This window comes from Megascapheus bottae, chromosome 38 (assembly GCF_031878675.1).
Source record: "Megascapheus bottae isolate mThoBot1 chromosome 38, mThoBot2.hap1, whole genome shotgun sequence".
Classification (NCBI taxonomy): domain Eukaryota; kingdom Metazoa; phylum Chordata; class Mammalia; order Rodentia; family Geomyidae; genus Megascapheus; species Megascapheus bottae.
In genome coordinates this window covers 1,355,865-1,380,062 of record NC_143546.1, presented here as the reverse complement: position 1 = coordinate 1,380,062, position 24,198 = coordinate 1,355,865, and the positions used below count along the sequence as shown (strand labels likewise).

Sequence of the window (24,198 nt, the reverse complement as noted above, 5' to 3'; positions counted from 1 at the left end):
CAGGGAGGAGAGCACTGAGGCCTGGCTCGCAGGTCCAGCCCCATGATGATACCATTGCCTAGCAACTCGAGTCCACGCCCGGCAGAGCCGGCCACTCAGGGCTGCAGACTTGAGCTGCATCGGCAGAGTCGCAGGATGACACAGAGCCTTTCAACTCGCATTCCACGGCAGCACGCGAGGTATGTGTGTCACCCGAACAACCGTCAGATTGATTGTGCCCACCGCCATCTATTATTTACGAATGACAAGAAGCGAGGAGTGTGGGAATGACAGGCTCTGGTTTGTCCGGAAGGTTAGATACCAGGCAGTCTGCAGCCCTGTAAATTTCTCGCCTCCTGCTAGAGCATTGCCTCTGTACCAGCCCTCCATTATTCCATGATTTCCAGGGGTTCATAAAGCCTGCCTCCGACTCCCGTGAGGAGAAGTGATTGCATCTTTGAAAAAGAACGCATCTTTTATATATTAAAATAAAAAGCCATGAAATCGAAAGATAATTGGAGTGGGAAAATTCCGATGACTCCAGTAAAAAAAGCCCCCTCAAACAGAACCAGGTCGCAAAGATGATTTCCCAACTGCAGACTCCCAAAAGCTTAAGAAATATTAATTAAAGATGACAGACCTTCTGCCTGCCTTGTAATTGGCTTTCTGACACCTATTAACAGCCCAGCTACTCTGCAACCACAGCGTCCGAATTCTCCCCATGTGTTCCTCTGGTTTACCTGGGGGCCTCCCTGAGGGTTAACTAACTTTTCAAAGCCAGGGCATTCAGAAGAATGTTTTGCGTTGCACAAATAGTATTTTGTAAGTCTCATTTATAAAAGGGATGCCTCCTGCCTGAGCCTCGTTGTTTCCTGTCCTCAGAGCCTGCCACGCGTGGTTCTGCCGTGTCCACGGACGCCGAGGTGGGCCAGCCACAAAGGTGGTGCTGGCGTTTTGTCCAGGACAGGAGCTGTCTTTTGCCTATTCTCTAGCCCAGGCCTGAACTCCTCTCTGGCGTTGTAATTCCCGTCACACTCTGGCCACACACTCAACTAGCGATGCCTCCAGAAAGATGTTTGTTTGTGGTAATGTTTGCTCCTAAGGAAATGGCAAGAGAAAAGCCAACCCAAGCTCAGGAGTCAGGCAGAACGGGAGGCCTATTTTTCAACTCATATTACTGTCATCAGGACAGTAATTTTCTCCATATATAAAATCACTTATGTAGGACTTTATAGAAGGCAAGAAATTATCTTTCTCCGTAGGAGCGATCGGCCGGCTTTCAAACCCACATCCCGTAGATTCCCAGCTCTGTGGTATTAAAAGGCTCTTGGGCCCCCATTCTCACCCCAAATGGGACTTCTGGCTCTGTTAGCCCAGGCAGGCTAGCTCTGAAGTCGGGGTTGGTGATGGTGGGTCCAAGAGATATGGAAAAGCCATCTGATATTAACTAGCTGTAAGAGAATCGTAAACTACCTGTGGTCCCTGCTTGTATGTAGAAAAAAGATTGCCGGCTGTTGTTGTGGTCATCAGTTGCTTGTGGGGTTTGAACTCAGGGCCTGGGTGCTGCCCCTAAGCTTTTCTGCTCCACTACTTTGAGCCATGGCATCACCTCCTGTTTTCTGGTGATTAGCTGAAGACAGAGAGTTTTACAGACTTTCCTGCCCCAGCTGGCTTGAAACCCTGATCCTCCGATCTCAGTCTCCTGAGTAGCCAGGGTGATGGGTGCCTGGCCAGACAGCCAACAGGTCTAGAGTGGCTATTTCCTTTGCAGCCTAATTCCATTTTTCTTTTAAAATGGAATTCTTAAAGTTTGACCACGCTTTGAGCAAAAACAAAGCTTGGTAGCTGGCGAAGAATGAGGAAAACCCTGAATTACACAATTGCCCCGCTGAGACTGGCTCTCCGGTGCCTGGTCAACACCAAGGATGGACTGTCACAGAATCCCAGCAAACGCCAGAGGCCAAGTTCTCGGTAAGGTTGAATCCTCATTTTAATTGTTTCAGGACAGCTTTTTACCCAAACTTGAGCTAGTCAAAGGTCAACACTATAATTTTAATCAGACTGACCAGTTTCCTCTACCCTCCTCTTTACGTAACGACGTTATGTCTCTGCTATGCCATGCCTTGCTCTCTTCTTATCTCATACTTAAGTTGCCTCTCACATGCGTCTCAGATGGAAACCTGATACCATGCTTACGAACAGATTCAAGTTTCACTTTCCATAAAAAAAATTATCCATACAGAACCACACACACGAATCCAAGGTAGATCTAACTGCAAAATAGAGGACCAGAGAAGGTCTGTTCCCTTTGTCTGCAGAGCAAGAAGTACAGAAAATGATTAACGGCAAAGCATCACACGGAGACTTATTTCTTGCCATTGTCAAGACGAGCAAGAGAGAGATGAAAAGAGCCTCATTTCCTCCACGTGGCTCCATATTCTTGAAGGCCTTGACCTTCTCTAGACCCCAGACCACCCTGTAAGGCACTGCTCACCCCATGCGGGGAGACCGTGGGGTAGGTGCAGTGCATGCGAGGAATCGGGGAACCATTAGCTGAGGTGGCAGTGCACGCCTGTAATCCCAGCTGCCTAGCAGGCAGAGGAAGGAGAATGGGAGGATAGCAAAACAACCACAGCCCTAAGGAGGATTGTCCATGGACTCTGGTCTGCACAGGAGATCACTCCATCAAGCATGGCAGGTACAGCCACAGCCCTCTGGAACAACTGGTCAACCTTAGGAATCTCACAGGAATTTCATTGCCCAAACTAAAACTTCATGTCTGCCAAGAGTTTGGACATCAGTGAAGACATGCCCAACTTCTGCTGTGCCTTTTCCTAAGTGATTGGTCTGCTCTCTATGTGATGTTCTCTGTTTCTCTTCTCCTTGTCAGTCAAGACTACAGGGAACCATCCCATCTCATGAAAAAGCTTTCCTCACATGCACAGTATGCATGCGACAAGGCTGCCAGTAGAGTCTCCCTCTCCTTTTCCTCTCCCTCTCTCCCCTCCCCCCCTCCCCTCCCTCCCTTCCCCCCCTCTTTTGTTACTATTCCATCAGCTTCCAGAGAGGCCATGAGACCTCTACAAGAGAGTCTACCCCACTGGTTGCCCTGACAGCTGAGAGGCTGACCGTCCCTCCTCCTGGACTCCCTCCACGTAGATTTCCACGTGCCAGTTGGGTTTTTGTAACACTGTGACTTTGGGCGAGAACACAGAGAGGAATGGCAATTCACTCTCACGACAGTGTAACCTTAAAATAAATGAGGCGCACTGGGGGAAGAGCCACCTGTGAAGATGAGCTGGACTTTCTTTCTGGTTTATGTGTCATTGGGGCCCTCATGAGTCCCCTCACCACCTCTGCAGTCATCCGGTGGCAAAACCAAGTCCAGGACTGCATCTACTCTATCAGGGTTCACTCTGAGGCTCCAGATACCATGGGAACCGGAGGTGAAGTCATGATTGGCTGTGTGTGTGTGTGTGTGTGTGTACGCACATGGGCAACTACGAATCCAGAGCCTGAAAGATACCAAAGCAGTTCCTAAAGAAATGCAGCAAGAACAAGACACATGAGACATGCCAGCAAGGTGATGGAGGGCCAGGCTGGCTACCTGGAGAGAGAAAGGACGCCATACTCTACAGTCATGCTACAGTCTTTGGAGGTCTCTCTCCCTGCTTCCTTAATGCAACTACAGACTCCTACAGCATGCAACCTCTACAGCCTGGGGCCTGTATCGTGTGGGACCTGTATAGCATGAAATCCATCTAGCATCAGTCCTCTCTAGCGTCACATGCACGCCCGCAGCCCCGCTTGGAGGGAAGAAGGAAAGGACCTTGGAATGTTCCCTGGGGGGCAGAGGGCCTGGGCTGCTGTTTTGAGGAGGGGAGAAGGGGAGGCTCAGGACAATGGCAGCAGAAGGGGTTTCAGGTGAGGACAGAGCTTTGACAGGATGTGAGGGACCCACAGAGTAAATCAAAAGACAGAGCGGGGGGGGGGGGGGAGGAGCTGCACACTCTGGAAAGGTGGAGGGGCTGCGGCCGAGGCTGGCGGGCCCTGCCAGGGTTACTCTGCTGCACAGCTGCTGTTAATTTGTTTTGTCATTTTTTTTCTTCCAGTGGGCAGGATAGAAAGGGCACCACCAGAGCCTGGCCTCAGGGGCTCCGTCCCAAACCTTTCCAGAGTCTATTCAGCCCCTCCCCCCGAGGCTGGAGCACACAGATGTCACATTCCCCCCCTCACCCCCCCCCCCCGGCCACCCCACAGTCTCCCCCTCCCTGGGGAGCTCACACACATGTGACATGGCTCAAGCACCGAGGCCAGTGGGAGCGGAAGCCAGGGAGTGCGGGCCAGCTGGGCGAGGGCCTGGCGCAGGCCTTGCCAACTGAGCAAGGCCACCGTGGCGGGGCGGGGCAGGGACAGAACAGGAGGCCAGGACAGATCACGGACAGTGGACGGGAAGACCATTCAGAGCAGAGGGAGGGAAATGAATCAAAATCACAACACGAAAGAAATAGGTGAATAAAAAAAATAATCATGGTGAGAAGAACGTTCAGGCCAGCTTTTTCGATTTCTGCATAACCGCTCATTGGCGTTGCCCCATCCAACGTCACGTGTGGAGCTCTGGTTTGATGGAGCAAGACCAGGAGAACGAGAACAGTGATCATGTGAAAACACGCATGCAGCAGTCACCTCTGCCACCATTGCCTGGCAATGCAAACACTGCTTCCAGCTCCGTCAGCATTGCACGGAAGACCTGGAGACACGCCCAGCCGAATTGTACCACACTCTGTCCACATTAACTGGATCCCTTTCCTTAAGGGAGAGGGGAAACCATGCCATCCCTCTCCGCAAAGCGAAGAGAAAACAGCTAGACATCGCTTATGCTTTTCTAGAAAGATGACAGTGTTTTCTTCTAGAAAATTGCACTGGGCACCCAAAGAAAGTTATGTTTGGTTTTTTTTTGTTGTTGTTGTTTGTTTGTTTTTTTACTTCGTCCACACGAGACCCGTCTGAAGCCACACATCACAAGTAAGGACACTGGAACACGGGCTGGGTCCCAGGCTTTCTCCCTCTGAAGATCGTGGCCTAGTGGTGGAGTGCTTGCCTAGTATGCACAGAGCCCTGGGTTCGATTCCTCAGTACCACATACATAGAAAAAAGCCGGAAGTGGTGCTGAAGCTCAAGTGGTAGAGCTCTAGCCTTGAGAAAGTCCAAGGACAGCGCTCAGGCCCTGAGCTCAAGGCCCGGACTGGCAAAAACAAACAAAATAAAAAAGTGGAAGAGATCAAATCTACTTTCCATTTTTTTCTTCCCTTGAATTTGATGTAGGCCGGGGCTCAGGGAGAAACGGGAGTCTAGAGAAGAGTAAGAAAACCAACGACAGGAATGTACAGAAGTGGGGTGCAGAGCTGACAAGCCCGTGCAGGGAGGGGGAGCCAGCGAGTTAAAAAAAAAAGAAAAAGGAAAAGGAAAAGGTGGTGCTGGTGGCTCGTCCCTGTCATCCTAGCTATTCAAGACACTGAGGATCATAGATCAAAGCCAGCCTGGGCAGGAAAGTCCGTGAGACTCAGCTCCGATTAAATACCAAAAAGCTCAAAGTAGAGCTTAACTGGTAGAAGACTACGCCTTGAGCAAAAGGAAGCTCAGGGGCAATGCTTAGGCCCTGAGTTCATGCTCCAGTACTGGCAGAGAGAGAGAGAGAGAGAGAGGGGGGGGGGAGCATTTTAATGTCCAGAAAGCATTTTATTTTATTGAAATAAAGTTTTAAAAAATACAAATGCAGCAAGCTTGGAGAGGCCTCAGACCTCTTGCGAACCCCTCTTGGATGGGGTGACGGGTTCAGCCACATAACCGGGCTTTTGAGTCTCTGATTTCCAAGGCCGCTTTTGGGACAAGCGAGGCCTCTTTGCCTGCAGCTGCAGCTGAAGTAGGAAGTGTCACCACCAGTCTCCAGGAGCAGAGAAGGAGGGACATTTCCTGTCTGCGGCCGGGCAGTGGGGCAGCGAGGCGAGGGAGCAGGGGCCAGCTCACAGTGGGGTCCCTTTGATTCCGCCTGGCTCCCTTTCCTGTCCAGTGCAAATGCACAGCAATGCTGCTTCATCAAATAACATATTTTTTGTCCTAGCCGGACAATGACAGTAGCCCGTGAGTGAGGACCACGGCTCCATTCAAATGCAATTCCGAGAGAGAGAGAGAGAGAGAGAGAGAGAGAGAGAGAGAGAGAGAGAGAGAGAGAGAGAGAGAGAGAGAGGAGAGAGAGAGGAGAGGGAGAGAAGGGAGGGAGGAAGGGAAGGAGAGGGAGAGAGAGAAAATTGACAGCCAAAAAGGAAAGATAAAAGGGAAGAAAAAGACTTCCCCGCTTATTTCTCAATTCCCTGATTAATGGCCTCTTACTTTGATTGCATTTGCCAATGCCTTGAATTCCGTGGCGTGGTGGGAAAGTAGCCCCCCGCCCCCCGAAAAATCCCAGCATGGGAGTGAGAGGACCGGGTAGGGGCCGCGTGGAGAATGTTCGGGTGCCGTTATTTGTGATGTGGGGCTTCTCCGTGGTCCGGCGTGGTGCCAGGCTGGCACTGCCACCCAGGACGGCTGGAAGCAGTCACATACCCTCCCCGGCCCCCTCCCCGCCCCCAGGAGGCCCAGGGGCAGTTCCAAGGCCTTACCCTTCTTGTCCTGGTGGTTACGGGAGGACACCGCCCCCAGAGGGTCAGAGCTGCCCGGCGACTCCAGCAGGTCCTTCCAGTCCAGCAAGCCTCCCCTGGACGCGAACCCCTCGCCGGCCGTCGAGTCGGACGAGGTGGTACTGGGCCAGAGGGAGCTGCTGCGTCCTGTTTCCACCACAGACACAGTTAGGGACAAGCAGTCTGCCTCCCCAGTCCCCCGCTGCAGGGAAAGCCAGCGGGCGGCTCGGCTACGCAGGCCGGGCACAGATTCAACGCGTGGCAGAGCTGCCACAGTGACTTCAAGGCGGTGCCTCGAGCTCCCGCTCCCCTGACTAAACCTTCTTACAGACAGCCGCCTCTGGAGCCGCGTACAGAAACCCCAAACCCACATCAGTACTTTGGGGGAGACATGGCAAGAACTCCCCGCACTCCAGCTCAGAGGCTGCATCTCCCAGGATGTGGTCCACCAAATGCTGGCCACGGGAAAGATAGATGCCCGTGCTAAAGGCTCGGGACGTCCTGGTTGATCATGGCAATGATTGGGAGATGGGGTTTCGCGGGGGCCCCGAGTGTCTCTTGTGCATTACGGACGATGTGGGTTCAAAACAGCTTTTGTTTCTTATAGTTTTGCTCAGCAGAGAATGCCAGCCACGTGTCCCCCTTTCCCTGGGCCCAAGGGGCTCAGTGGCTACTGCAGTAATGTATGAGAAGCCTCTGTCTGTGCAGAACTGTGTGGCCCCACGCTGGTTCAAAAACCCATTTTTTGAATGGTTTTGTTGTTGATGTAGTCGGCCCCATATCCTGCTGCTAAAAATATGTTCACTGAAGGCTCAGAAATGTGTGCAGCTGGGCCCCTTGTTTCTGTGTCTCTGTCTTTCACCTCTCGTCAGACTGACCAGGGAGCAGGCTTAGGAATATCACCCTGGGAAATGGGAAAACACAATTTTCTTTCTTTTCGTTTGTGTACGTGGAGGTCTAAAACATAACCTCCACTCCTGGATTCAAGACAGCTTGAGTGAAATAGATGTTCTGCCTATGAGAAAATCCAGTAGCTTAGCATAAGAAAATGATTAGAAATAGCTCCGAAGGCAGAGAGAAGGAGAAAAGAAAGATGGAGGTAGGTAGGAGAAAAACCTCCCACCCCACCCCCCAAATAAAACCCCCCAAACCCTGCTGTCCAATAGCAGGAATTCCTTTTGCCTGAACTGATAGGCATTTTGAACACTTTCCATTTAACTTTGTTCAAGGGGGCAATTTTATGGTAAGTGGGGTTTAGGGAGCACATTTCTTAATATGGTAATCTAGGGGAAATACATGCCCGAGGGACACGTTTTCCGTAGAGAAATCTCCTGGACCATATGCTGCAAAGACAGGGCGAAGTCACTGGAAATGGAACACGACGGCTAGGAGAGGAAATTAATGTGGGCCAGATGGTTGTTAGGTACACAAATGGAGGAATCAGTCTCTTCTCCCTACTGCTAGAGCGTTAGTGTCACACCCATGGCACCAAGACTTTCTAAATGTAAATCCAGAGAAACCATGCATCTCATTTACTCAAAGAGGGGAAATCAAATAACCGAGCCCGGCAGGAGGCAGGGAATCCATAGAGGATGTCTTGTGCCAGCAGTGAATGAAAACTTCAGTCGGGGAGGTGGGGTTAGAAACAAGCTGGGCCCAGTCGTCCTAACTGCTCAGGAGGCTGAGATCCGAGGATGGCAGTTCAAAGCCAGCCCGAGGCAGGAAAGTCCGTGAGACTCTTATCTCCAAGGAACCACCAGAAAACCAGAAGTGTTGCTGTGGCTCCAGGTGGCAGCGTACTAGCCTTGAGCTGAAGGGCTCAGGGACAGTGCCCAGGCCGAGTTCTGACCCACGACCAACAAAAAAGATCAAAACAAAACCCCAAACCAAAATACCAGCCCCACAACACCATACAACTAAGCAGTGACCCTTAATTGGAAATCAGGATGCATATCAGAACCTTTCCACGCTTAAACTATATTATTAAAATAAATATTCATGCATCTTCTTATCGTTTGATTTTTAGAGGCATGATTAGTTACCCAAGAGACTGTAACAAAAAGAGCACTGGTGAATTGTCCCTGCGAGGGCTTTGTCTCTCAGGGACCTGTGCATCTCAGAGGGACTTACATAATATTTTCCTTCAGAAATAGGAGAAAGAGCTGATACACTGGGAAAAGTTAGCTTTCATGCACCACTGTGTTTCTCTACATCTACAGTCACTGTGCGTCTAGGTTAGTGGCCGTCCATCTAGTCTAGTAGCAACGACTGTAGCCAATTAGAGGTAACAGAAAGGAGACACGACATCGATACAGAGAAGAAGAGAGAAGGAACGCACGCAGGGCCCAATTCACTAAAAGGGGTTCTCATGTAGGGGGCTGCAGGTGCATGAGCTTTTTGCCAACACTGAAGCTTGCACGGCTCATTGAAACGGTCCCCTTTCCGGGGATGGGTGGGTCTGGTTTTGTCCTGTGCCTCTCTAGAGGATCTGCACTTTGACACAGACACAAACAATGCTGGTGCACTTCTGACTTGCACATCTGTATTTGTGCTCATAAAAAAGACAAAAAAAACAACATTTGGGCCTTCCTGTCACGCTACAAAGCTTGAACCTGGCATAGAGAAGGACGGCAAGAAGTATTTGCTGGATCAATTAATCAATTATCTCCAGGGTTTATTAACTGCAAGACAGCACTTCCTCTAACAGTCAATATATAACATAATTATCTATTTATCTATCTTTGTCTTCTATCCATCTGTCCATCCCCCTACCTACAAGTCTTCGATAGCTTTTAAGTACTGCTTGCATGGCCCATTAGTCACCTAACCACGTCCTCAGAAGATGCAGGATCATTAGCTGACAGAGCCATCACGTCTTCAGAGTTTCATCACAGAAATCCCAGATTAAGAGCTGTGGGTGAATGGGCCCTGTCCTTTCAAGTGTTAATATGGGAGAATTAATAACTGGCTTTCCTTTGAAAAGGAAATCAGATTCGTGGGTTACAGAATCACTTCTGCTCTTAACGCACAGGCCTGGGCTTCATTACTCAATCTATATGAAAGAATTCCCCGGGAGCTAAAAAAAAAATTAAGTCTCTGTTCAGCTGATGAGACTGTCGGTTCTGTTCCGAATTTCCCAATATCTGGTGGAGATGGTTCAATCCTAGCAGTAACTGCAAAGTGAGGATGCTAAGTGGGTTTGCTTTCCAAAGGCTCAGGGCATTTGCCTCCCGTCATCCCCCCCCCCCATCCTTGGCATTTGATATTCTGGTTTGAATTGTGGATGAAGGAATGTGAAAGGGATGGGTGCTGGGGGTTCATTTTCTGAACTCCTTAATCAGGGGGCACTGACCGCTGGCTTCAGCTCATAGCTTCAGCTCCTAGGACAGTCGTTGCAACTCCGAGAGAGCCATTCTTACTTGTGCTCATCAGACCCGGGGCCTGGGCGGCAGAGCGGGCATCTTGAAGCCCCATAGCTTTGTTTTCTTTCCTCTTTAATCCATCCCGACTTCTTAATTATCTGCCTCTCTGTTTAAAGACTGTCCTCTAACTATTGCTTTGTGGTGTCTTTAAACGCACGGGCTCTATAAATGGGTGAGCTTGTAGTTCCCACTGAAACACAGCGATGCTTTTTTTCCTAAGGAAGTACAGGTTCACCAATCTTGGGGGGCAGAGGGTACTTGGAGAGATGGAAGTGGAGCAGCTATGCTTCCACATTGGGTAATAAACCCAGGGCTTGTGTACTGCAGATTGCACACAAAGGGATAAATCCCGCGTATCCAGTTTCGACGGTATCTTTTCCTTTGTATATAACCTAAAATAAAAGAATCTCACTGAAAAGATGCTTCAGTGTTTGTGAGCCTAAACTCCGAGGCCGGCTCTGCACTGCGCTGGAAAGATTTGCTTCATAAAAAACCGATGCCTGCACTTTCCGCCGAGTTTATCTTGTGGAGGTATTTTAGGCTGACAGGCGGGAGAAACGCTTTGTAGACAGCCTTCTCTACCTGCTCAGGAGCTACTGTCTCGTAGCTATAAACGCTAGTCTCTTATTGGATAGGCTTATGCACATTCAGTTTCTTCTCCCTCAAGAACTCATTAAATCTGTTCATCAAATGCCTAGAAGTTGGCATATTTCATGTCATGTGGATTAAAAATTTAGGACTCAGTCTCCCACATCAGCCGTCTCTCACAAGCAGGGGAGGAGCCTGAAAGCACCGCAAGATCCAGACCGAAAAATAATTTTAGTGAATTGGGGCCCTGAACTAACAAAAAAACCGATCTGGCCCGGAATGTTTAGGAATGAAAACTATAAACTACCGTAGGGTTAAGTGGCTCTAAAGAATGAGAAAGAAGATGATCTATGCATCGATGACACTGACCATACACGGCCTTGTAAGACATTTCATGATCCAGTGGAGGAGTAGAAATGTCTATAAAAAATAACGAGGATAAAAAAGAAATTAATGAAAGGAAGCTCGGGTTTGAGGAGAGGGGAAAGGATTAGGGAGGGGGTTTTGCAGATAGATTCCCACGGATATGAAGTCAGGGAACGTAGTGTCTTCCTTACCGTTCAAGGCCACGAAGGAATCTGGAAGACAAAAGGGGGGCGGTGATTATTGCCGGGTTTGTGGCTCCGCTGGGTCTGACTTCTGCCCCGAGGGGAATGAGCCATTGGAACTTCGCAACTCGAAATCCCAACCCTGGGAAGGGTCTTCAAATGCCCGCCTGGAACCCAGAGCATGTGACGCTCCAGTCTGAGCTCACACCTCCTAGTCAAGGCCACCCGTGAGTTAGCCGAGACAAGAGGTGCTGCCCTGACCTGGGGCTGCGACTTGGAGCCTGCCTTTCTTGGGGGGGGGGTGGCGGGCGGATGCCTCTTCCTTCAGGTTCTCTCTTGGGGCACCCCCACCTCCACGCCCCGAGGAGATGAGCAGTGCCACACGTCACGTTTCACATTCAAACAGCAACCCCAAACCACATCCGTGGCACTGCACGAATGTGAAAGAGGCCCTTTGACGCAACACTGCTTCCTATGCTAATCTTCAACAAGTAAGAAAATGGACACGGGAAAACACAAGTAAGGATTTCGTGGTGTATGGTATTGGCAAGTAAAAAAGCGTAAGAGTCTGGAGATAAGGGCTGGGAATGTGGCCTAGTGGTTAAAGTGCCTGCCTAGCATGCACGAAGACCCGGGTTTGATTCCTCGGTACCACATACATAGAAAAAAGCCAGAAGTGGTGCTGAGGCTCAAGTGGTAGAGCTCTAGCCTTGAGAAAGTCCAAGAACAGTGCTCAGGCCCTGAGCTCAAGCCCAGGACTGGTTAAAAAGAAAAAGAGTCTGGAGATAAGGCTGCTCACTGCCTGGGTCTGGCCTCTCATGCAAAGAAAAAATTCAAGGAAGGTAAAATGTCACTAAGTCTGAACTTTCAGCACTCAGGACTTAAAGATAGAGACTTTTCTTTTCTTATGGTTTGCATTATGGAATCAAGTATCAGAAAATCACACAATATTACTTTCCTAGGAATTATCTGCTGGTATCATTTGAATGGAAGTTTCTTGAAATTTAGCACATATGACACTAGAAAAAAATCACCACGAGCCAAACGTTTTTCCGAGAACACGGCATTGTTCTTCAAATCAGCATTCATAGAGCATTTTGGAAAACTAATAACTATCCGGCCTGAGGACAAATGAACAGAATTTTGACGAGTATCCTTTACAGAAAGCTCTAACAAATGTCCCCATTTAAGAATGCTTGAAAGGAGCTCTGAGGTTAACATAAGCAGGTATTACTTATTACGAGGTTATTTAGAATCACTTTGTACTTACAGGTTATTTCTGAACTATTTTCCTATCTCACAGTAATATACATAAATCTAATTTGGAAAAATAATTACTTTCGTCAGCCGATATGTTCAAGAAGAATAAAACAGTCCTACTCAATTAAAAAACTAGAGCACGATAATCAATCTCTTTGTTATTTGGCTAAAATACGGTGTAACCGCACATTAAAAAAAAAAAAAGAAAAGACACAGCAAAACTGTCATTGTGTCACGGAAGCACTGGTATGGCTGCTGCTTTGCTATAATTAATATCCTCCACAGTATTAGAATACCGGGACAGGTGCCAGGCGAAGCGGCACCGACCCCCCACACCGCTGCCTTCCGTAGCGGGGGAGGCCATTTCTGTCACTCGTTCCCGTGTCGTGTGCCTTCAGACCCCCAGATGGAGCAGACTGCTAGGCTATCTGGCCATTTGATGAGAGCAACTTTACCTAAGAGCCCAACACAGAGTACACAAACACTTGACTTACTGTGACAATCTCCCAGGCCGTCGGTATTTCCCCGTTCTATGTCCTGCTCAAATGCCAGTCTTAAAGAAAAAGAAAAAGACAAACACACACATAAATGATGGCAGATGTTACTCCGGAGTGAGTCCTCTTAACCAGTGCAAACAAATAAATGGGGTGGGAATATGAAAAATAACATCTCTGAAGTTTGGGGAAATGAGTCTTGTGGCAATCTCCAAAGAGAATTTGTGGTTTAAACAGTTAATTCAAATCTTATTCAAGTCGTTCATTGGGTTGAGGATGACTGATCTCCTCTCCCCCAGCCCCTCCTCCTCTCTCTGTGAATACTGGCCTTGAACTCAGGACATTTGGGTGTTTAAGCACGCCCCTGCTCTAGGTAACGGAGAAGTCTGCAAATTAAACAGGGGTCTTTGACTTTCTGTTTCACTGCCTTTCCTCTCCCAGAACTTGTAAAAATAATTTCCCTTCAAGCAAAAACATGTCTACCCCAGTGTTCAAAAGCACACACACCCGCCATATATGCCCGGGGTCTCTGAGGTGGCCGCCCGAGGTGGCACATGTTTCGGAACTCACTTCTGCCCACGGCCAGCCCTTTCGTAACCCTCTGGAACATTCCTTTTCTTCTCCACAGGCTCATCTTTCTTACAAGCCCACTGGTCCGCCCACAGGCTATAGCATCATCACACCACCGACGAAGACAATTTCACGCGTGCACGCTCAAGCCATCCACAGGGCACGAACAACTTTTGGACAACCTTCTGCTGACGTCTACGTCATCACCCAAACGCCCCTATTTTGTGGCTGTCTTCAGAGACTCTGAGTCATAGAGAAAACGGTCCTGAGAGCTGTGCCTGGATCTAATAGCCCACCATATGTAGCTTCTACCGTGTTTTGTGTCATTAACATGATTAAACGCTGCAAATACCACAACTCTGGTTAATACACTCGTGTGCCCTCGCACACGCCCCTTGCATGTGTTTACTCAGACATGTAGCTCTAGCTTCCACATAGGAGAGAGAACATGTGTCCTTTTGTCTCTCTGGGCCTGACTTCCCATAATTTGTTATTTGTATTGGCCGGGGAGAAATCCAAGCAGTGTCGTTCTTTAGAATACAGACGAGCTCACGGTCCAACCAAATGAATGCCAGGAAGCTGGTATTTGACACGTGGGCAGGGGTGGGGAGAAGGCAGTTGTGGTGTTCAATGTTCATCCCAGGAAACTCAGGACGGAGGTGCCGTGTTGGCAGGGAGGGGTGGGGAAGGGACGGAGGGGAGAGGGAGGGAGGGAGGGAGTGTGTCAACCACGATACACCGAGCTCATAAGCAGATTTGTGGAATGGCAGCTCCTTCGGATGATGACTTAAAGATAATAAACAAAAAAGTAAAAAGATCAGACTCTTCCGGGAAGGATGAGGATTCCTGGTTGTAATAAAAGCCAACGTTCAGCACCACCGCTCTCCAGCAGGAGCTGCAACAAGGTCACTAAATAAGTATCCACCCTGCCAAGGACCTAGTGAGGAGTTCTGATGCGGATTTTAAAACAGGGCGCACAAAAGCTGGGTGCCACTGGCTCCCCACCTCCCCACCGTGTCCGCCACCCCAGCTACTCCGGACGCTGTGATGTGAGGATTGTCATTCAATGCCAGCCTGTGCAGGGAATCCCGGCAGACTCTCATCTCTGATTACCAAAACAACAACAACAAGAAGCCAGAATCGAGTTGTGGCTCGAGTGGTAGAGCACCAGCCGTGAGCAAAAAACCTATGAGACCTTACCCAGACTGTCTGTGTAAGCCTGGTAACAAGACCTGCACACACACACACACACACACACACACACACACACACACACACACACACACACACACACACAATAGCTTATAAAAAACATCCGGACAGTTTTTGGACGTAGAAAAGAAGATAAAGCCTTCCCTTAGCTTCCTTCCTCCTCCACCCAGAAGATTCCCGGGATGAGATTACAAAGCAGGGAAATACTCAAACAGGTCAAAAGCCCCGCTTGCACAGCGGTTGGAATTACTACACAGGGGCCGAGTCTGTACAGGCCGGGTTTTCTGTTATCATGCCCTCCACTTATGGGAACTGGGGGACGGGAGGTCATCTGGGAGGCCCCATGTTGGTCCTTCTCTTTGAAAATGTGCAAAGAGGGTCCAAGCAGTGGCTGGCCATGCATTAGCTGGCTTAAGTTCCAGAACCCACCAGCCTCTGCACTACCTGGCTTATGTTCTAGAACCCACCAGCCTATGCAGTGACTACCTCTCCAAATGCTCCTTCAGGTTTCACGCCCACCCGAGTAGAAACCCAGGGGGAAAACCTCTTCAACACCAGGCATCACAGGTAAGCCAGTTCCATCAAGTGCTTTAACCCAAAGCTAAGGCCACAGGCATCGCAGGTGTGACAGACCTGTCTGATCTAGCCCACGTCCTGGAAAACTGCCAAGATGATTTAAAAAAAAAATTAGATGGGCTGCCTAATTAGTCATAGGGCCCACTGTCCTCAAAGGCCACCTGTGGGGAAGGCCGCCTGAGCCATGTTCCGGGGTTTTCTATGACTGGGTTGAACCGGCAATCCTGCTGCTTGCTGCAGCCGAGGTCCAGGCCCCGAGGCAGGGCGGCTGGGTGGTGCATGTGGGAGCACAGGCCCGTGGCAGGCCACGCCACCCGAGAGCCCTTACCTGCTGAACGGGGAGAGCTGCCCGCAGGCGCCGGCCTCCTTCAGCCAGCCGCAGTACGGGTCCCGGGAGGCGATGCAGGTTCTGCAGCGAGAGAAGCCGGTGAGCCACGACTCCAGCGCGCCTCTCCACCCTGCCTTCTCTAACCAGCCCAGAGTACGTACTTTTTACACTTGCCGTGTCGCTCGCACCGGCTGAGGGGAACCTTTATCACGCAGGTGGAGAATGCGACGTACAGGGCGCTGCTGGCTCTATCCAGCTGCATTCCCACGATCCTCTTGTCTTCCACCCCATCGTAGCTGCATCTGGGGCGGGGAGACAGGATCAACCACTCACTGACCAATGCTTCCTTAACCTGGATGGCTAGACGGGCACACATCCTGTGTCCTCACACACAGACATGCACAGGCACGCGCAGACTGGCAAGGGAAAATAAGAGAATTTGTGGGCATATATATATATATTTTTTTTTTTTTAAGCCAGGGGTTGGTAACTCTCACCTCTAATCCTAGCTACTCAGGAGGCTGAGATATGAGGACTGCAGTTCCAAGCCAACCCAGGTAGAAAAAGTCTGTGAGACTTGTATTATCTCTAATCAAGTACCAAAAAAAGGTCAGAGGTGGGGCTGGGGTTCAGGTGGTAAAACAGTGCTAGCCTTGAGCAAAAGTAGCTTAGGGGCAGCGCCCAAGGCCTTGAATTCCAGGCCTAGGATTGGCACAGCAAGAAAAAAAAAAAGGAATCACTTAAAATCCATAAGATGACTTAAGCCTGCCATGGCTTTTCTCTGCATGCCAAGGGCCTGTGGTAGCTTAACAAATAATTACCAAGAAAGGAGGCGGGCACTCACTTTTCTGGGTTGTACACGCTCATCTCCTCCAGGAAAAGGCTGTCATTGAGGAAACCACTGTTTCCTACCCGGGCCAAGAATTTCAGGATGATTCCCTTCTCCGAGCCCAGGAAAATCACAGTGTGGTTCTGGTAGGGCCCCGCGCCAGTGTCCACGGCAATTTTGGTCAGGCGGTATCTAAAATGACAGGGTCGCACTGTTGGTTTGTGTTCAGCCTCTTGGCTGGTCTAGCGTTACGAGGGGCCCGCGTTCCCACTTCAAACAGTTGTGACACAGCTTTCTAGTGATCATCTCAAGAGAAAATAGATCTGAGAAAATAGAAGCAGTGTTCTCAACCTGGGCTGACCCTCCCGCCATTTCCACCGGCGGCACGTGAGGACGGCTCCAGTGGGGGAGGAGGAAGTGTTCGTGCACGGAGAGGCCGAGTTCCGCAGCGTGGAAACACACCCAGGGCCATCGGAAGCCACGGGGCGGCCATCCCCTCCCCGGAGTGTAAACCCACTCCGCATTCTTCAGAGCACACGAGCCCATCGTCCGAGCTCTTCCTGCAAGATGAAAAGCCGAAGGCTAGGCCGGAAAGCTTCCTGAGTGTAGACACACGGGTAGAGGGGAGCCTGAACCTGGAAGGCTCGTGCATGGCCCCGACGAGATCTGGGGATGGCCAGACGTGCAGGGCCAGACGTGCAGGGCCAGACTCAAACCGAGTCCTGTTCTCTTCCTCTGAAAGCGAAACATTCCTTGGACCCACTCCAGGACGGGTTCCACAGACGCCTCTGTGCCCCGAGCACCATGCCAGGGAGAAGACGACACGGGAGCCCCCTTCTACGTCTCCTGCCATGGTTCCAGTCAAGTCGAAACGATGGCTAACGAGCGTTACGTTTCGTGGTGGTACTTGGAAGTGCTGGTTGCATGGGTCGCGGTCTTGAGCAGTGGAAGAAGGGCTGTCGGACTCCCAGCACGCTCTAAGCAGCTCTGGCGACTGTGTGGCTTCTCCAGGCTGGCCACGGTCTGAGCCCACACAGGCAGGTTTGGGTGCCCACATCGACCCCACCGTCTCTCCTTTGACTCTTTTCCAAGAACGGCGCAGGTCGGGGCCATGAGCTAGCCCGGAAGGACCCAGTTCCTCTCTTCTCCTGTTGGCCTGTGCACAGCTTAGCTCTTCTCGCCGGGGAGGGTGGGAGGCCAGGATGTGGGGTGTTCACCCAGCCAGGCAGCCTGTGGTACCCGGCACGGCAGAAGCCCAGCCACGGGTCCGAGAGGAGTGAAGACCTGGCACTCACCTCACCATGGTTCTCAGAAACCAGGGTCTGTGGACCATCGCGGGCACGGCCTCGTCCATCAGCGGATGCGTCTTGATGAAGTTCAAAGTGTCGTCCGGGAACTCGCTGGAGCTAGTGTATTTTTCTAAGGATGAGGAGCCGGCACAGCAACCCGGCCTGGAACAGAACGCACAGGAAGAGAGGGGAGGGAGTTTATTTCATGCCTTCTGGCAAATTCTTCGGAACGAACTCCTTCCCTACGCATCTGGCAGTAAGGAGAATGCATCCGCCACAGGGCAGGGAAAAGGAAGCTGAACAATGGGGAGTGCCACCACACAGAGTGCTGAGATTTCCTCGGGGCCTGGCCTCTGGCCTCTGCCCTCAGCGCCAACTCCAGCAGGGCAGGCCGGCGTGCACACAGCAGAGCCCAGCGGGCAGCCCGGGAGCTGGAGCCAGTGAGGTGTGTGTGGTTGGCACTCAGCGCGACGAAACCAAACCCAACCCCAAACCGCACTCGAGGCTCTCCCAGCCTCTTCACCACAAAGGGAGGGAACAACACCAGCCATTTTCCAAGTGTAGAAAGACTTGTTTTTCATTTTCAGGTGGATTGGGGCAGGTACGCAAAGCTCTGTTCTGAAAGATCATCTTCCCTCCAGCAAACAGAAAACAGAGTGGAAATTCACTGTACCAGACTCCCTGTGGCTTTGGGAGAGGGGTCGTCTGAGCAAAGCCTGAAGCGGGTGTGGGCCAGCGCTAAAGCCTGGTGTGTGGGCACCTGGCGTGCCCTGCTGGCGTGGAGAGGGACCTGGGCAGGTGTCTGCCGTGAGCACTGCCAGCCAGCCAGGCAGCCCTGAGAAAGCACCCAGATGTCTGCCAGAGGGCGGGGCAGGTATGAGAAGCACAGGAGGAGACGCAGGACATGGCAGAAACTCAGTGGGAGCATCTGTCACAGAAGGTCAGCTCGTGTAAGGACTGACCACTGATCCCACTGAATCCCTTCCTCCCCCTTTCTCCACATCTGGAAGGTTCTCAGCAATCCGAGGTGGTGACAGGCTAGGAGGGGAGCTGTGTGACCCATAGGCCATCTGCCTGCGTGGGTCATTTTGTCTTGCCCTCAGGCACCTCGTCAGCGTTCAGATGGCCTCTGCAGCCAAAAGGCTCCTGGGCCCCATTACAGAATCTGCCTGAGTTTGCCAGGGTGTGATTGTCCCACTGGCCGCTCGCCATAGCGACAGAGTGCAGCCGTGACCATACAGGTGAGGAAAAGGGCTGGACAGCCAGCTGCGTGGCTCGTGGTGGGTCTCTGTGTCTGGGCTCGTTCAAGGAGTCGTGGTGGGTGGCTTGAGGAAGAAAACCAAGAACGCGGCCGCGTCTGGGCTCTCCTCCAGGGCAAACCCGGTGGGGATGTCGCCACACGGCGAGCGCTGTGTGGGAGTCTGGGGTGCGGGGAGATCTGGCTGTCTCACCCGAGGAGGTGACTCAACTGGGTGCCTGGCACCAGTGGCTTGTGCTCTACAATCCTGGCCAGTCGGGAGGCCCTGGCGGGGAGGACTGCAGTCTGAGGCCGGCCTCTGTGGGAAAGCCCACGAGAGTCCCTCTCAGCGGAGGATGCCGGCTGTGGCCACGCAGCTGTAACCCCAGCTAGGATGGGAAAGCCCGAAGAAGGGGGGGCCACAGTCCAAGTGTAGGCTCAGGCAAAACACGAGGCAGGGTCTCAAAAAGAACCAGCACCAAAGAGAGCTGGAACGACGGCTTCTCAGAGGAGCGTGAGCCCAGCAAGTACCAGGCCCCGAGCGCAAACTCCAGACGCAGGAAAAGAAGGAATGAGCGGTGGTGATGGGAGGATGTGAAAGAGACACATCCCCCCCGTTCCTGGGCCTCAGTTTCCCCAGATTTCAAGGCGTGGTGCACGGATGACCTGTCACCTTATCACGTGGATAAAACGCAGGCACAGAGCCACAGCACCCCGAGAGTTCCCACGGCCGCCGCCTGTCTGTACCTACCTGGGCTTGGGGACCCGTTCGTCGGGAACGGGAGTCCAGGTGGAGTCTGGGGACTTCTGCTCTTTGAACCTCCCGGTGAACACGTTGGCAACATCCAGCATGTCGTAGGCACAGACCGCCGAGCCGGGGATACTGCAAAGGGCAGGCCCATGCGGGGTCGTCAGACACGGGGTCGGCCCGGGGCCCCCGCGGGAGAGCGGCCACAGAGCTGCAGAACTCCCAGGACGGGAGGCCGGGAAGCGCCCGGCTCGCACCCCCAGGAGAAGGCGTCTCCCCAGCACAGTTTATTAGATTTTTTTTTTTTTAATGCATTGCCTCTTCTTTGAATATTGAGGAAAGAATTGTGCAGGTGCCAGAGGGTTCAGGAGTCACCAGGGGCAGGGAATCCCACACTATCCCCATCAAAGGGACAGCAAGCACTCTCCACCAGCGATGGTGCTGAAGTTCTGTGGAAATGCTGTGCTGTCCGCAGACGGCTGACTGAATTCAGAGACTGGGACGAGAGCAGCGCAGGGGAACGATTCCTGGGAACTTTATAGCTCAATGTCCTCCCTGTTTATGTGCATAAAGCTCAACAACTGAGGTCTCTAACACACCAACGCCTTGTGAATAAAGGCGTCAGTGAAGGGGTAGATGAGAAACACAAGGACAGGGCTCTCCACGTAGAATCACACGTCTGCCTGCTGTTCCAGGAAGAACTTGGGGACACTTTTTGTTTGTTTGTTTGTTTGAATCAACGATTGAGAAAGCATGAATTACCCATCCATCTGTCTACATTTGCCTCCGTGTTTGTGACTATGGTTGCTCCTTGATTCTGACTGGATAACCTGGGCCCCCCAGCTGGCCGAGCGTTTTACCCAGGCTTCTCAGGGTTGTCCACGGCAAGGTAGGGTTAACCCAGGAAGAGCCACGGGCGCTGGCTTTGTGAGCACCAGAGTTCGGGGCTTGAGCTCACGAATGCGTATGGAAATTGCTTCTTTCGTAATTAGGGGAATTTTTGGTCATCTTTTAATCCCACAATGAATTACTAACAAAGCAAGAGCTGGGAAAGAGGATTTTAAAAGCTTATTTAAAACAAGTGGCCGCAGGTATTTTGAAGTTGGCCCTACCTATTGTTTACAGAATTAGTACACAAGACTCAGAATTCCCTGTATATTGTCCCTCTGGTGTATAATAGTTTACATCTTAGCTTGTTTGTTTTTTAAAGCTTTGGACACACTCATTCTATATATCTACTATATTAATATATACACTAAACATCGAACATTGAATATCCAGTTTATTAGATAAAATATTATTTGAGGAATTCATGATGCTCACATAATAATTGAAGACAGCCTACCGTGTGTTAAAATCTGCCCAAAGGTGAGCTCTTTCTTCCTTCCCTCTCTCCCTCCTGCCCTGCTCCTTCCATTTTTCCTTCCTTCCTACATCCTGTTCATTCAATGTGCTGTATTTCTGTCGCTCGCGAAACCTACCGTGATAAGGAGGCCATGAAACAGAGCTGTGGCCTCCACTGCTCGAGTGGTGGCAGACAGAAGAGGACAACAGAAATAACGACTGTGTCCGGGGAGGTGACCCGGGGAAGAAAGGGATTGGGGTGGATAAGGCAGGGCTGGGCCACCGTTACCTGTTGTAAGGCGTGGAGAAGGTAGCCAGGACAAGGTCACGGCCATTGACCCGGATCACGTCCGTGACGGCCTGCAGGATGTTGAAGTAGAAGTGGGAGTCTCCTGGCACGGAGCAGTTGAGGCGGGCCTTCAGGAAGGACGTCCACTGCTTCTCCAGCACGCGCTGGGACCCACCCATGTCGTTCTTACACACCTGAGCCACCCTGGGAAACACCACCTGCCCAGGAGAGAAACGGCGAGACCTCAGGCCGCGCCCGCATGTCAGGACAGACGCCGAAACGGCAGGGCACTTAATTTAAGATTGCATTTCTGAAATCAGTAGCAGGAAAGAAGAAAGAAAGAAAAAAAAAAAGAAGAAGAATAAAACTCAGCCTCGGAACAGCGTGTTTTAAAAGATAAGGCTGTGGCATTTAATACAGAGCCGTAAATCCTTCAGGGATGTGCCTCCAGCCACAGCCACTCATTTCCATATAGACTGCTTAGCTTTCCATTTCCTCAAACAAAAGCGTACTTTGTGTGCGCCATCCCTGCGTCCTCGCTGGCTGCCTCGGGGTCTGGACTACCCACTAACAGCATGGACTCCTCTAACCGCCCACAAACACCGGGCACCTTCCTTCCTAACTTATGGCCTTGATCATTGATAACTAATAGTAATTAATAATAATAAAAACTGGAAGAGACAATCCTCACCCATTCTATTGCTTCTTTGCTGTCTTGCAATAAATGTAAAACAGAATTAAAAAAAAAATTAAGACTCCTTTTTTTGTGTGTGTGTGCGAAAGACACTAGGTACTTCTTCTCCCTGTGGACTAACCTAACTAAAAAACGAGAAACTGGAAACCACATCTCAAGATATGGGGGATTCAGTGGGAAACCAGCAAACATCTGGTGGCTAGATTTTCAGTAAAAACATTTGAGGAGGGCCAGGAGCGTGGCCTAGTGGCAGAGTGCTTGCCCAGCATGCATGAAGGCCCGGGTTCCACTCCTTGGTACCACACACATAGGAAAAGCTGGAAGTGGTGCTGTGGCTCAAGTGGCAGAGCGCAGGCCTTGAGAAAGCCCAGGACAGGGCCCAGGCCTGAGCTCGAGCCGGGACTGGGGGTCTCCTGTAACTTGCTCTCACGGGTCCCATCCGGGGTTGTCCTCACACAGCGGGACGGAGGTCTCCCTCCTGAGAACTGACGCTGTGTTTCCTGTCGAGGTCGCTGCTGCCGGCGGACAACGTCCCGCAGGGACCCACCAAGGCCCATGCCCCCTCACCTTGCCCATGGTGTTGTATTCCACGGCAATCTCCCTGAAGAAGAAGTAGATATAGTCCCCGTAATCCACCGCTTGGACAAAGTACGGCTCTGTGAACACAGGGGCACTTTCACCGAGGGAAATGCTATGGACCAGGAGAAGCACAGGGTCCAGATCCCGATCGTGACAGGACCCTGTAGAGACGAGCTGCGAGCGGACGCGGTGGGGCGGCTGGCCAGGCCGGACTCCACCCAGGCCACCACCGGAGAGCCCACGGCTACCCGCGGCTCGTCTCTGCCTCCTCTCGGCCATCCACAAGGAAGCATCAAATGGGTTTGGCCCGCCGTGCAGAGAGGGCCTCACGGCCCTGGCTTCCTGCTGGGTGGACAGTAGATCCTCTCCTGTTCTTCCACCCGCCCCGAATCTCCAAGTCCCTGTCCCTCATCATGAAGGAACCGCTAGCCTCTCTCTCTGAAATGAGAGCTGAGGTGGGGAAGCAGGAATGCCAGACATTCTATGTTGTTGTTGTTGTTTCTAAGCGCATGGCAAGGGGAGTGGGGGAGGCCCAGCAAGTCCCCTGAGGCGGAGGAGGCGACCGACGTGGTTTCATGCAGAAGAAACCAGCAGGGGAAGGAATCTACAGTTGGGTCCTTCCAGCCCCTCCCAGCCCTTCTGGCTCCCATCAGCTCCCCCTTGGGTCTTTCCCACTGGTCACCTTTCAACCATTTCGAGTCGTGCTTGACTGTCCTCAGGGTAGGGCTGTCCCCCAGGCTTCGGTAGATGACTGCATCGATGGCCAGGAAGTCTGTGACCGTGGCAGAGTAGAGTTTTCCATCTTGGGAGGGAGAGGAAAGAGGTGAAGGGGCATGGGCGGGACGGTAAACCCGGCCTCTGCCTCAGCAGCCTTCACAAAGGAGTCGGGGCTGGGGGCAAAGGCCCGGCCCCCCTACATGGACACTCAACCCCTTCCCACGCCATTGAAATAGGGACACAAGAGAGGAAGCATCGTTTGTTTTTAAATTGCAGGGCATTTTTTTTGTTTTCCTCCCTAAGAATCAACAGCAGCTCAACCAGCAGAATAAATGAGAAATGTCATTAGACGCAAAGGACCTTGGCTGAAATCTGAAGGCCAAAGAAGTTAGGGTGCTGCCTTTTCCAGGACACCGAGGCAAATTGGATTAGGCGGGGGCCGGATTTAACCACCAGAAACTTCTATGTGGATGCAAAGAAGAGAGGGGAGGGAGAGGAAGCTGAGCTCAAACTGATCTCCTTTAAGAATTCATGCTTTGAGGACACTGGCTTCCAGAAGACTGAAAATTAGTCCCTGAAACATTTGACTTTTTTTTTTTCCCCTGGGCTAGCAAACAAATAACCAAATATTCCAGAACAGCAAAATCTGTATAGATGAAATACAAAGGATGATGTCCACAGTAAAAATTTATTCCTTGATTCACCTTTATTGATTATGTGTCTCTGTGAGTTTGTGTCAAAGCGACTTGGGAACAGCCCTTTTCTTCCATATGAATAATTCAGGGTTCTGTTGTTATCGTGTGTTTGTTTGTTCTCAA

At 51.2% G+C, this 24,198-nt stretch overlaps 1 protein-coding gene across 1 annotated transcript in view; it reads right to left on the bottom strand.

Moving 5' to 3' along the window:
- Sema6a (semaphorin 6A) overlaps window positions 1–24,198 on the bottom strand; it is a 92,051-nt gene that overhangs the window by 7,013 nt on the left and 60,840 nt on the right. The window contains exons 8-19 of the mRNA XM_090325406.1: window positions 23,346–23,465; window positions 22,652–22,740; window positions 21,391–21,608; window positions 19,761–19,892; window positions 17,779–17,934; window positions 16,499–16,675; window positions 15,816–15,956; window positions 15,655–15,735; window positions 12,969–13,027; window positions 11,224–11,244; window positions 11,036–11,086; window positions 6,639–6,803 (exon numbers count right to left, since the gene is read on the bottom strand). Coding sequence (XP_090181532.1) covers window positions 6,639–6,803; window positions 11,036–11,086; window positions 11,224–11,244; window positions 12,969–13,027; window positions 15,655–15,735; window positions 15,816–15,956; window positions 16,499–16,675; window positions 17,779–17,934; window positions 19,761–19,892; window positions 21,391–21,608; window positions 22,652–22,740; window positions 23,346–23,465 — 1,410 coding nt within the window. The remainder of the gene's footprint in view (window positions 1–6,638; window positions 6,804–11,035; window positions 11,087–11,223; window positions 11,245–12,968; window positions 13,028–15,654; window positions 15,736–15,815; window positions 15,957–16,498; window positions 16,676–17,778; window positions 17,935–19,760; window positions 19,893–21,390; window positions 21,609–22,651; window positions 22,741–23,345; window positions 23,466–24,198) is intronic.